General features: G+C 36.0%; 1 protein-coding gene and 1 pseudogene across 2 annotated transcripts; both read right to left on the bottom strand.

Moving 5' to 3' along the window:
- Nucleotides 1-1,552: 1,552 nt before the first annotated feature.
- Nucleotides 1,553-7,058, bottom strand: LOC147864915 (phosphoglycolate phosphatase 1A, chloroplastic-like). 2 transcript variants are annotated; one of them, XM_087317570.1, is made up of 12 exons: nucleotides 6,932-7,058; nucleotides 6,744-6,815; nucleotides 6,305-6,372; nucleotides 6,145-6,237; nucleotides 5,991-6,062; nucleotides 5,755-5,826; nucleotides 5,224-5,283; nucleotides 5,096-5,148; nucleotides 4,915-5,012; nucleotides 2,348-2,436; nucleotides 2,118-2,221; nucleotides 1,553-1,801 (listed from the first exon to the last, which is right to left on the bottom strand). In XM_087317570.1, exons 1-11 carry the CDS (start codon nucleotides 6,948-6,950, stop codon nucleotides 2,150-2,152), a joined length of 768 nt encoding a protein of 255 aa, XP_087173696.1. In that variant the 5' UTR covers nucleotides 6,951-7,058; the 3' UTR covers nucleotides 1,553-1,801; nucleotides 2,118-2,149. The 2 variants fall into 2 exon arrangements, with proteins under 2 accessions (XP_087173696.1, XP_087173695.1); XM_087317569.1 differs by having other exon boundaries at nucleotides 2,337-2,436; nucleotides 6,932-7,057.
- A 3,168-nt stretch (nucleotides 7,059-10,226) lies between these two features.
- LOC147864914 (RAN GTPase-activating protein 2 pseudogene) lies at nucleotides 10,227-12,567 on the bottom strand (annotated as a pseudogene).
- Between the last annotated feature and the right edge of the window lie 610 nt (nucleotides 12,568-13,177).

Below are 13,177 nucleotides of genomic sequence, written 5' to 3'. Positions count from 1 at the left end.
TTCGCTCTGATACCACTTTGACAGGAATACACACTCCCTAAGCACAACGCTTGGCCACAACCGAGCCTAGAATCAAACACAGAAAACGGGTAATGAACACACGACACAATGAAGAGAAGAGTACACAGGATGTTTACGTGGAAAAACCCAAACTAGGGAAAATTCCACGACAGCCCACAGACTGCAAACTATCACTATATCACAATATACAATAGTAAAGCACCGAGGCAACGACCTCAAGCTTGCTATCTTCACCACAAGCAGCGGTTACAACAAGAATGACAACTACAATATCACTAAGTTTGCCCTAAGTCATATTTATACTAATATGACTTTTCGACTATTTACAAATAGAGCCCCGATGAACTCTCAGAAAACATATTTACGAATATGTCCCTTCATCCAGTGAGCACTTCTCACTGGGCCTTCACCATCTGGCTCTTGCCGGGTACTCGTCATCCGGTTCTCACCGGGTCTTCCGTTGTCAGGTACTCCACATCCGGTTCTCACCAGGTCTTCCATTGTCGGGTCCTCCACATCCGGTTCCTTCTCACTTCCCATTCGGAGGGACCTGTTTCCTAACAATTTCTTGCTCTCACATAGAAGCACTCATCAAACAGAGAAGCACAAATTGAGAAACGAAAAGAAGAGATTTTGAAATTCCCCCCCAAAAAAAGTGTTTTCTCTCTTCTTCTTCTTCTTCTTTTTACTTTTCTCTTTCATTTTTAAATTTTCTATATTTTTACATTTCTAGTTTTTATTATATGTAAATATAATAAACTGATTATCTAGGATTCTCAGAACAAGTTCAGGGTTGTCCAAGCCCTAGATTCACTCATTCACGGCATTTATGAATCTTATGTCGAATAGAAACGATGATGCAGGAATGCTCTCTCTCCCAACATTGTCCTTTTACATTCCTACTAACATTCTTTTTTTGCACCCAAATCCCAAATCATCATGTTCACCAAGTGTTATCGTGGATTGTAATGGACGAAACCAAGGGCACCACTTGGTTAGCTATTCCAAGCAGCTAACCAAGCTAATTAACCAAGATAGTGTGGGTTATGAATCACGTCGTAGCAAAAGATGCCATATATTGTGGGTGTTGAACCAATATGTTAGGGATTATGCCTAATGTGGCCTGTTAACAAGTTAGACATGATTGAACATGCCAACTTAGCTTGTCATTTACTTAATAGTAACATGTAAAAAAACAATGCCTATTGTTTACTTAATATATTTAGTCAATTAATTTATAGTGGAAAAGGAAGAGTCAATAAGGAGCAACCACAAAAGTACCTAAACTCAGCAATTGCATTTTATGTATAAACCCAGGATAATTAAGAACTTGGTATTTCTAAATGAACCAATTATCACAGGACAACTTCTCCATGATATAAACCCAATAATAACCCAATTATTTGAGGTATTTGGAGGAATGGATGTGTGTTTAGATATTTATGGGAGCTTCTCATTGAAAAACTTGAAAAGATACTAATGCTATCCTTTCAAAACAAAAGTGAATTCTCATATGATTTATTGTCTTGAATAAATAAATAGGATCAAAACATGTTCCGTCAATATGGGATCTAATACACTTTCTACTATAAATGCTTCCATCCAAAATTTAACATGTGACAGATATCAAGTTGTTCCCATCATCATAAATTTTCAGATACATCATAAAAAGGAACTTGCTTTTAATATCTGTCCAGCATTAGATCTGAAATTTGATTCACATAAAAGTCTGGCTGGATGGTATTAGCTGGGTCTTTAAGCATGTCAAGAGTGGTTACACCTAGGGCCAAGAAAAGTAGAAGAAGATGAGACCAAATGTTAGTAGTTTGCCCATTCTTCACATTAATACCTCAACTTACAGTTTTCATGAGTATATTGTGGTTTAAAATTTACAATCCATATATTCAACCATATGTTCGTATACTACAACATGTTTTTTTCCCAATACATATTGAAACTGTATTTCCCACCATTCCCAACTTTAGAAGAAACTCCCGTGCCCATTTTCCAAACAATATTTCAGTAGCTAAGGTTTTTTTATAATGCATTACGTGTATAAAAACAGAGAAAGAAAATAACAGGTACATTACACCTACCTGACAGAACAAGTAGTGTTCTGCAGCCAATGTTATGACCAAACAAAATGTCTGTTTCTAGTCGGTCCCCTACCATACATATCTGTGATTTGGTGATACCAAACCTGTGTGCGAAAATTTCCAATTTAAGTGCAATACTTTCAATTGAGACAATTTTGAGCTCACATGCATGCACATGCACTCATAATTAAAACCGGTTCATATGAATAGATCATGTACTTATGGGTTACATAATCCATCAAGAATGCAGAAGGTTTCCCCACAACCACAGGCTCCTTATTTGTTGACCCCTTGATTGCACCAACCATGCACCCCCCACCTATTGGAAATTTCAAGAAAGAGGTTAGTTTTTCAGATGCAAATTTCACATGCTTCATGATGAACCTATTACAAATAAGAAATTAATTTTTTTACTATCAATGAATAAAAAGCCCTGTCGATTTTATACATGTATGAACATTGTAGCTTCTGACTTTTTTGTGTTTCATGAGAGTTTTGGATTATTGATTAAATGATCTCAACATTTGGTGCTTCCACGCAAGGCATATACATGAGTATATAATGGCATAATCATTGTAACTCAATATATATAACAAATTTGTATCATACCTATAGTTGGATCTACTCTAGTTAAGTACATTAATGTTATCATATTACGAAATTCTTGTAACCGACTAGAAAGTAGATCATGCAACACATGTCATCAAAGAGTCTTTGGTCCAAACATACTTTAGTGGCTTCCAATTCCAAATCTCCGTCAAGAAAATACAATATAGATATTGCATTATTCCATTTATTATAGAATTTGGAGTACTATCATAAAAGTGCTTCCAATGCACTTGAAACTATGGTGCATGGTTTCTATTGAAGAAAAACTTGTTGAAAAAGACCCAAACACACTGCATGGGCAGAAAAGGATCTCCACGCTATCATGGAAATCATTGTTCATCTCGATGAACCTCAAGTTCAATCCATCATGATCAATATTGTGCAAAAGAAATTTGGGACAATTTGAAGAGCATCTAGGAGCCAAAAGATTATACACACAAGTAAAAATGCTCCACATCAATCATTTAGCTCAACCCACAACTGAATTCATTGGACAATGAAAAAGAGGAATACACAACGCTATCTTATAACCCCTAGACCTCTATACACAATGCACAATCCTGAAAACACTTCCCACTTCTTGGAACTCTTTTAAAGAAATCAAGAGTATGATAATAAGGAGAATAAATCAAGCAGCATCATTCAGATCAAAGGAAGAAAACTCACCGAATGTCATGATGCTTGTCTACAAAGTAGGAGTAAAAAAGAAGATTTTCCTGAAACAAAGAAGTGTATCTCTAGAGAAGGAACTAGTTGGATAATGATAAAGATCTCAAATCTGCAAAAGGACACAACACTACAATCTGCTACTTTTGGAACAAAGGACAACAATTACATGAAAAGATATACAAACAAAAACCCCACACACACGACTCTTCTGCGTCTTCTTCTTCTTTTTCTTCTTGTTTAGTCTAATCCTCTCTTGGACTTAGTATAGCAAGATGTGGTGGGAGTTTTACTTGTATATCTTCTTATGTGGCGGTTGCCTTTTCTTCCAAAAGTAACATATGGTAGCATTGTGTCAGTGCAGATTTAACATCTTGATTTGATCCAGCTGGTTACTTCTCTGGAGATACAATTCTTTGATTCAAGAAATTCTTCTTCTTGAATTCTCCTTTGTAGGCAAGAATTGTGACATTCGGTGAGTCTTCTTCTTTCAATCTAAATTATTTTGCTTGCTTCATTCTGCTTATCAAGATAGTAACAATACAGTATTATTATTATTATTGTACCCTTGAGAGGGAGTGCTTGAATGAGTGTGCATTGTAAATTAACATAGAGGTCTACACATGATAAGGTAACATTGTCCATTCCTCTACTCCATGTATGATGAATTCAGTTATGGGTTGACCCTCCTTAATCATAGTTGAGATGAGGTTGTGGAGTATTGTTACTTTGTGTGTGATTAGTTAAACCAAGATGCTCTTCAAGTTGTCCCAAATTCACAATGTTTATCATGATGGATTCAACTTGTGGCTCTTCATGATGGAAGATGATTTCCATGATGTCTTGGAGGTACTTTTCTACCCATGTGGTGTGTTTGGGGTCTTTTTCAACAAGTTTCTCTTCTATAAGAACAGTATCCCATAATTTTAAGTGCCTTCGAAGCACTTTCATTGTGGTCTTCCATGTTCTACAATAAATGGAATAACGCAATTGCCTTAAAAGCACTTTCGTGGTGGTACTCCATGTTCTATAATAAATGGAAAAATGCAAATTGTCTATATTGTATTTTCTTGATGAAGATTGGGAATTAGAAGTATACTTTCTAATAAGATACATGGGTAAATTCATATACTGAACTTGGTTAGATCTAAGTATAGTTATGATACAGAATTTTATATATATATATATATATATATATAGAGAGAGAGAGAGAGAGAGAGAGAGAGAGAGTGTGTGTGTGTGTGTGTGTGTTACAATGAGTATGACGATCTGCTGTTATAGGCTCTTGTATGGCCTTTGTGTGGAGACACCAAAATGTGTGCTTTCAGATTACAACTATTTGAAGATGTGCAACTGTATAATTAATAATAAAATTAAAATAATAATCTATACAGTTTTACATATGTAATAAAAATTGCTGAGATTAGTTAATTAATAGTCTCAACAATCTGGAACACAAAAGAAAAATCAGAAGATACAATATTCATATATTTTTTTAAATCGACCAATAGAAGCATGTTACCTGGCCACTCTTGATCATGAGTTAGATGGATGGAAGCATCACAATTAGTTGCTATAAACAAACAACCTGGATTTTCTCTAATACAACGAGTTGCATACCTTCACACACAGTTCAAGTACCAATAGAAATGATTGGATCAGTTATAATAAAATATGTATAATCAAGTAAATAAGCCACTCACTGGAGTTTATAGTAGTTGATATGCCTATCAAATCCAACAACAACAGCCCCCACCTGTGATTCAGAAATTTAGTTGGCCAGATATAGTTAAAGGAGATCATAATTCCAAATACAGACACACCAACTTACATCCGGATCATGTTCCATTCGCCTACAATATGTAAAATCAATTGTTTTTTCATCATCATCCTGCCAAAGTGAGAAGAAAATTGTATTTAAGTCATGGAAAAAATAAGGAATGAGTAAGCCCCTAGAAGTAGATTGATTAGGTTGCAATATAATTTTAATTGTTGGGAAATTTGTGGATGTTTTTGTATTCTGTCATACATGTGGATTTGTCATCTTTATATAGGTCTAGTCATAGAAAAGTATTGTATTGTATACAATAACTACATGTTTTGCACATAGAAAACCTCTTCGCTTGAGTATATAGAAGAAACTTTATGATCTTTATATATACATCTGATGAATTCCTATAAACGATGAAAAACTACAATATCTGAAATTTCATTTTACCGTAACCAACTTACCACAATATGCCTAACTGAAATTTCTATCATCTGTATTAAGTTTATGTTTAATAAAACCTAAATCTTAATCGTCATTTCCTACATTAACAAAATCTTAACATGCCATTTAACAACTTTTATTTACTCATACCGGGCCCCCAAGGTAGCTGATTCCTGCCATCTCAAGCTCTTTCAAAATCCCTGTCTCACCAATAACATAAACCTGTTTCAAAAATATACGAAAGGCAAGTGACCTAGTTTCAAGACATATCAGTATTTTAACTTTTCTGATTTATTTTCTTGAAGGCAATATATTAGCTATGCGCATGAAATTAATTTGAATCTTCAATTGCACAATAACATATCAAGATTCCAATTATTTATTACCTTTTTCTTGGAGGGGAATCCAATAGACTTTAAATATGCAGCTGCAGCAAAGGATGAGGAAAAAATCTCTTCCTAAACCCACAAAAAGACATTTAATAAATCCTCAAACAATAAAATGGAATCTTCATTATTCAGTGTTTTCAAAGTTTCATACCTTGCTCACAATCATATCTAGTGCATGAAACTTATCCACATATTGATTTCTTGATTTGGTCGAATTGTTTGTGATAAACAGAAGTCTTTTCCCCTATCGTAGAACCATATTAGAAGGAAATTTGTAATGAATAATTCACTAATATTTTAGAAAAACTGACCAATTTCCGAAGCATTTCTAGGGTTTCTGGAACACCCTTAATCAACACATCACCTCTCCATATAACACCTGATGATATCAACATTTAACAATCACAAACGTTTCCTAATGAATCAGGAAAAGAAAGAATCAATCCTTTATGCAGATCAATCCATGGTCAAAAACCATGCAAATCCAGCCTAACAAGGATGTCACGAGAATTTTTTCTTACTTATCATGTGGCCAAAACATATTGCTTAAATGCACCAAAATGTTATCCTATTTCTAAAACTTGCTGTAGGAGCTTCTTTAACGAACAACATTAGTCCCAAATAGGAAGTTACATTGTCAGTTTCCTTCTCAAAAAACTGGAACTTGAGATTAAAACATTTAAAAGATCAAAGGTAATCTATTGATTTCAATCTATCTGAGAAAGCTTGATGATCTTCTTTTTTTCTTACCATCGCAATCAAAGATAAAAGTGTCCATGCAGTTGATAAGATCCCGAGCGTTGGTGAGGAAAATCGCCCTTGCTAAGGTTGAGTAATATGTGTTAAGTTTAATAGAGCATGATGCCAAAGATCATGGCAATGATGATGATGATGATGATGATGATGAAGACGACGATAACTATATGAGAGAAACTTACCATTGTTACGATCAGACATGACGACAAACGATTAATCCATCGATCAGCGAAGAAAAGCACAACCGAATAGTGTTCCAACAGTCCGCAAAAAAAAGCAAAACCCTGAATCTATCCCTCCGTCCGTCTCTCCTGTATTAAAAAGCTACGCAATGCTTTCCTGCTGTGTGGGATTCTGAGAAAAAGCTAGAAAGAAGAATTACACCTCAGTTTTCCTTTATTTCCGAAATGCCCCTCAATTCCCATTATGTAATCCTAGATCACGGTTAGTGTTGAAGGTCAGTGTTATTAGTGTTATTGATTCATCCATCTCCTTCGTCTGTCTTTCTGGAAAATATTGTGCAATATCCGCGTTGCCTTCAAACTGGACATTCCGGATATACATACTTTAGACATGTTTTGTCCGCAAATCGGACATTTTGGTATGTGATATTCGTACATATAGAGATGTTTCTACTCAAATCGGAAGGAATGTCCAATCGGGTGTTGCCCTCAAGCCGGACATTTTCGAATACTTAGTTAGAGATGTTTTGTCCTTGAATTGGGCATTCTGGTGGTATGTATAGAGATTGTTTTTCCTCAAATCGGAAGGATTGTCCAATTGGGTGTTGTCCTCAAACTAGACATTCTGGCATGCTTAGAGATGTTTCTCCGCAAATGGACATGTTGGTATGTATGGAGATGTTTTTCCTCAACTTGGAACGACTGTTCAATCGGGTGTTGTCCTCAAACCATACATTTTTGCATACTTACTTAGAGATGTTTTCCCCAATACTCTAGAGTACCAATATTGTGCATGAAAGCTCATAATTTGGTGACAAAATCTCAAAATTATCTTCTACTATAAAAGTACCCCAATGTTTGAATATGACAATGCATTACATGGTAAATCATAATTCAAGTCCTTTTATACAATATGTAAGAGATTTTAGTCAATTGATCTATTTATAAGTTTTATTGCGATCAATGGAGATGTCCCTTCAGAAGACCTTGAGTAATGAGGCTCCATATGTCTCTTTTGGTATTTTAGATGTACTTACAAAGCTGAATACAAATGTTATCTAGGGCACATACATAGGGCATATATATGTTTCACTTTATTGATCATATATCATGATTAGAACATTGATGCCATATTCAAACTAAATATGGAATCTTGAAATCAACCGAAACCCCTTTCTTTCTCCATAAGTACACAACCCAAATTATGCAAACCTGGTTCACATGTTTATATTCAAACCCTCCCTCTAATCTCACGTAAACAAGCATGAAATTCGGTAGTTCAATGTATAATTGATGTATTTAGGCGAATAACAACTTACCACATATTTTCTCTCCACAAAACTAGGGTTGACTACCTTATATTAGAAGGACATTGCTATATTTATGTATCTAATTATGGCGTAATGGTAACCTTTGGCCATTGGCACATAATACTCCATGATGCATCCAACATGGATTCAACCAACCACCAAAGTTCATGGATCTCAAGATTTTGCAATATGAGGGAAATTGATTTGCCTTTTTTGTTTTGTTTTGACTAACACATAAGTATATATATCATTGACAAGAGACCTTGATGTAAGGTTAAACCCCACAAATGTAAAGATGTTGCAGAAGCGCGATGCTCAACATAAAGTAGCATGTAAAGAATAAACAAAACATCAATTCTCAAAATAAAGTAGTTGAAATATGGGAAAGGGATTTTTTATGAGATTGCCTGAAAGAGGACTCGAAGAAGTGAAAATCAAAATATGTAGCTTCTTAAATATCACATGATTTCAAATCATTCAAATGGTTTGCAATACCCAAAATCTACTCCAACGGAAAAAAATGGTATCACAATTCAAATTATTGGGAAAGAGACCAAACCAAAAGGCATTTTCAAATTTCATGTCTAGAAATTCATGTTGAAGGTCACCCTTCAACTAAGTGCAAAAGACTTCTTGTTGGTAGACTTGCATTTTGCTCAACAAGCATATTCTCAAATAGAATTGGGATTTCATACTGAATTTAGAATCAGACATATTTGTTTGATAAATTCTCACTATTTCGGTACGTGTTTCTCGCATTGTATGATCAACCCATCTTGTAATAAAGTTCTCGTGTGATAAGAAAGCATACAAATGCAATCAAACCATATTAAACGGACGGGTTGTTAGTCATGCTCTTCTACACACGATTTGCAACACAAAAGACACAAACGGGAGATGATGCACATGTATAGTAGTACAAAAGATCAAAACCTAGCGTGAAATGACAGCAAAAAGATAACACACAATATGTGTGTATACTTGTTAGCTCAAATAACAATTACTCATAAATTATAATGTTACCATCCAATAGTTGGATTTATTTCCATGGGTATCTAACATTACACAATAGCATGCAAGAGCAAGCTACGAAAGGAAATATTTATGAACATGTTCTGATGAACATCATCGTAAGTTCAAAACCAAAGTTCTAACGTGAAACAATATGTGGTGATGTATTTCTTAGTACAATGAAAGTATACAGAGATATGTTTGCAGAAATGAGGGAAATAAATGTTAAACATCATATATCTTAATTCTTCTAGCTCCAAATTGGAGTCACATTTTGCACATATATATCCAACATGAGTCAATTAATGGAACAAAACATGTTAAGTTCAAAAGCATGATTCTAATTTCTAACTATTTCTGGCATGTAACTTATATAAGCCATTACATACCTTATTTGCATTCCTGGTCACATATCTTTCTGAACAACCATTAAAATAAAATCACTCCATATATGTGTTGCCATTCATCGTACCAAAGGCAATAAAATACTGTTGTATTCCGCCAAAGATACGCAATGCTAGAACAATGATTAGCATTGACATCAAACATTGCAGACTAGAAAAGATTTAGAATAAATTGCAGACCCAATAAAAATATGCTTTGCCATCATCACACGAAGGCAATGAAATGGTATTCATTATATTCGATATAACTCTACCAACGCAAAAAGCTTTTCCTGTTTACATAATTTATTCTAATGCCCAACTATATTAAGGCATCTAATTCCAATTCTCATGTACGTTTTACAGTAATGCAGCTGTAGAATGATCCTGTATTAAAATCTAATTCAATTAATGTGGGTAAAGCTTTAAATGTCACAAGGATAAAGACCAATATACATGAAATTTGGGAATATCAAGCCAAACAAGTCATTTCCAGACTTCTGTGTTCCCACTTCAAATTCGGAAGACCATTGTAATTCTTGCATTTGGGCACATACATCATCATACAGATGGTCAATAATGTCAAAGCAATTGCACAAAATTCATCATTTCATTCCAACATTCCAATATAATTCTAATAAAAAAGATACATACACATGATTGAAGTGTGTGACTACTTTAAAAATGAGTGTTACGGATATGAATCAGAACTTGATTGATTCTTCCTGGAACTCACCAGGACATTTATGATCTTTGGAAATTTTTATGCCTAATCCCAAATTTTCAATGTCTAATGCCTTACATAACATCTTCACAAAACTATGAAGAAATTCCACATCACAATCTAAAATCTGAATGATTAACTTATCTCAGGGTTCAGACCTGGAAACTTGAACCTCAAAGATTTTTAAATAAAGAGGCTAATGATATGCATCAATAAAACCAAAGAACACAAATGAACAGTCCTTTGGGTTATACCTTCACTTTTCCAAATTGAGCTTGCAATTCATCATCTATTTCACCATTTTCGGCTTCGTCTTCCTCCACTTCCTCTTCTTCTTCTTCTTCTCTATCTTCTTCTTCAGCTTCCTCATCTCCCTCTTCATTCTCATCATTTTCATCTAACGGTCCAAGTACAGATGTACCACCATGGGTTCCTTTCTTCAACATTTCTTTCAAAGCTTCTATCCCAACATCAGAAATATGATTAGCATTTAGCCCAAGAAGCTTGAATTGAGATTTCATAGCTATAGCTTCGGCTGCAGCACAAGCTCCAATCCTTCCAATATTAGTTTCACTGAGGTCAAGTTCAATCAAGCTTCGGTGGCCCTTACCCAGCACCTTACATATTGTAACAACACCCCTATCTTCAAGATCATTTTCAGAAAGATTCAATCGAACAAGATTAGGTTTTGACACAATGAAACTAATGAGTTTCGGGACAGAAGCAATGGTGATATCATTTCCTGCAAACTCAAAAACTTCAAGATGAGGTGAAGTTCCTTCCAAAGCTTCAAGAATAGCTATGGCTCCTTCATCTTCCAAACCAAGATAGCTCAAATAAACCTCTTTGAGATCAGAATGTTGCTTCAATGTCTTTGCTAGAGCTATGGCACCTTCGACACCAACAGGATTATCACGCAAATCAATTCTTTTCAAGCTAGATCCAGAAAGCAAAGCCATTGCTAACGAGACTCCTCCTTCACTACCAACTCTAGTAGAGGAACATCTAAAATCCTCCAACAGAGGAGCTTCTTTCACAAGCTTTGATAGAGCTATGGCTCCTCTATCTCCAGTCATATTGTTATGGAAATGCAACACCTTTAGCTTAGCCGAAGAAGGTAATAGTTCACACAGAGCTATAGCCGCCTCCTCAGAGATACCATTGTTCATGAAATAGAGTTCTTCTAATTCATTCTGTGAAGCGAGAAGCTCAGAGAAAGCTCGCATTCCTTTCTCTCCCAAAGCATTATCAGATAGATTGAGGTATTTTAGTTTGCTATCACATAATGCAGAGGAGAAGATAGACATTACAGTTAGAGCTTCTTCTTCATTTCTCCCTGCAACAATGTCAGCGAGGTTTACTTGAATGAGCTGAGATTTTATGGTTTCCAAACACTTACCTGCAACTCTCGCTGCCTCTTCTCCAAAGCTCCGGTTGCTGAAACAGATGCTGGAAATGGAGTTTCCAGGAACACAGAGAGGTTGTAGAAGCTCTTGAGCCATAGCTTCGGTGAGAAAGTCCCGATTCCCACCAGAAATATCAAAAAAAGAAGAAGAAGAAGGATAAATTGTTTCTTCTTCTGCCCCTACTTCTTTCTTTTCCTCTTCTGCAGCTTCTAAATTTGCGTTTTCATGTACCGTTTTTTCTGATACCTTACCTTTAGAAGAAGGGCCTTTCTTCATACAATCGAGCATGAGGCGACTCGCTTCTTTCGCATAGAACTGGACCACGGCAATATCTGAACTTTCTTCCGACTCGGCGTGTTGTGAAGCAGACAAAAAAGCTTCTTGTTCGATTCGTTGAGCGTTGAGGGAAGCTTCTTCTGGTCCGATCTGGCCATAGCGTTGCGAGAAGAAAGACACAGAGGAGAGATGCTCCGAGAGGCGCTGGACGAGGGTAGTGCGAGTATTAGGGTTTGGTGGCCACAGGCGAATGGAAGGGAGAGTGGAGCTACTGTTAATGTGACCATTACCGTTACTCAGACTGCTACTGATGTGGCTGTGAGCAGCAAGAGGAGGAGGAGGAGGAAGCGTAGAAGAAGAGGAAGAAGAAGAAGAAGAAGAAGAAGAGGATGGGAAAGGAGGAAGGAGATTGAGAGAAGAAGGGGTGGTTGCAGCGCTCGCCATAGCTAGAGACAGACAGACAGACAGATCTTTACTCACCTCTTCTTCTTCTGATTCTTCTGATTCTTCTGATTTCTCTCTGTCTGTGTGCTTCTGCGCCTGTATACGCCTGCCTCTCAGTCTGTCTGTTTGAAGAAGAAGAAGCAGAAGAAGAAGAAGAAGACGAAGAAGAAGAAGAAGAAGTAAAATAGAAATGTGTGTACCCTCCCGCTCCCTCTCCCTCTGTATTATATAAATGATTCAGATGAATTAATCGCGATGATTACTGCTAATCAGTTGTTAATCGTCGATATCTTGCCATTAATCCCTGGGATTAGTCCTAATTACGATTATTGCCTTTGGTTTATCTATATCTCATTAATTCCCCCCCCCACTTTTTTCTTCTTCTTCGTTTTTTGTTTCAAATTTTCTTCTCCTTCATATTTATATTTCTGTCCCCCAAAATGAATACAAATGGAATACGTAATGTGTGTTGTTACTTGGTGCATATGTATACATAGCCCATAACTCTTCTTTCTTCTTTTCCGAGACTTTCCCTTCAGTCTTCGAACCGAGTTATTGATGTGCTGCTTGACCCCTCGAGACGGTCCAAGTCCATTTCGTCCAAAGCAAATGTTGGCTGGAAGCACCGGGCCATAACGATCATTTAGGCTGCCCACATATGTACATAGTGCAAATGGACGGAATCTCGATGT

The sequence above is a fragment of the Azolla caroliniana genome, unplaced genomic scaffold (genome assembly GCF_043228905.1).
Source record: "Azolla caroliniana isolate FFs.n. ecotype wild unplaced genomic scaffold, voAzoCaro1.0.p SCAF_4, whole genome shotgun sequence".
Lineage (NCBI taxonomy): Eukaryota > Viridiplantae > Streptophyta > Polypodiopsida > Salviniales > Salviniaceae > Azolla > Azolla caroliniana.
Note: the sequence above shows the minus strand (reverse complement) of the source record. Positions and strands in the feature narration are given on the sequence as shown.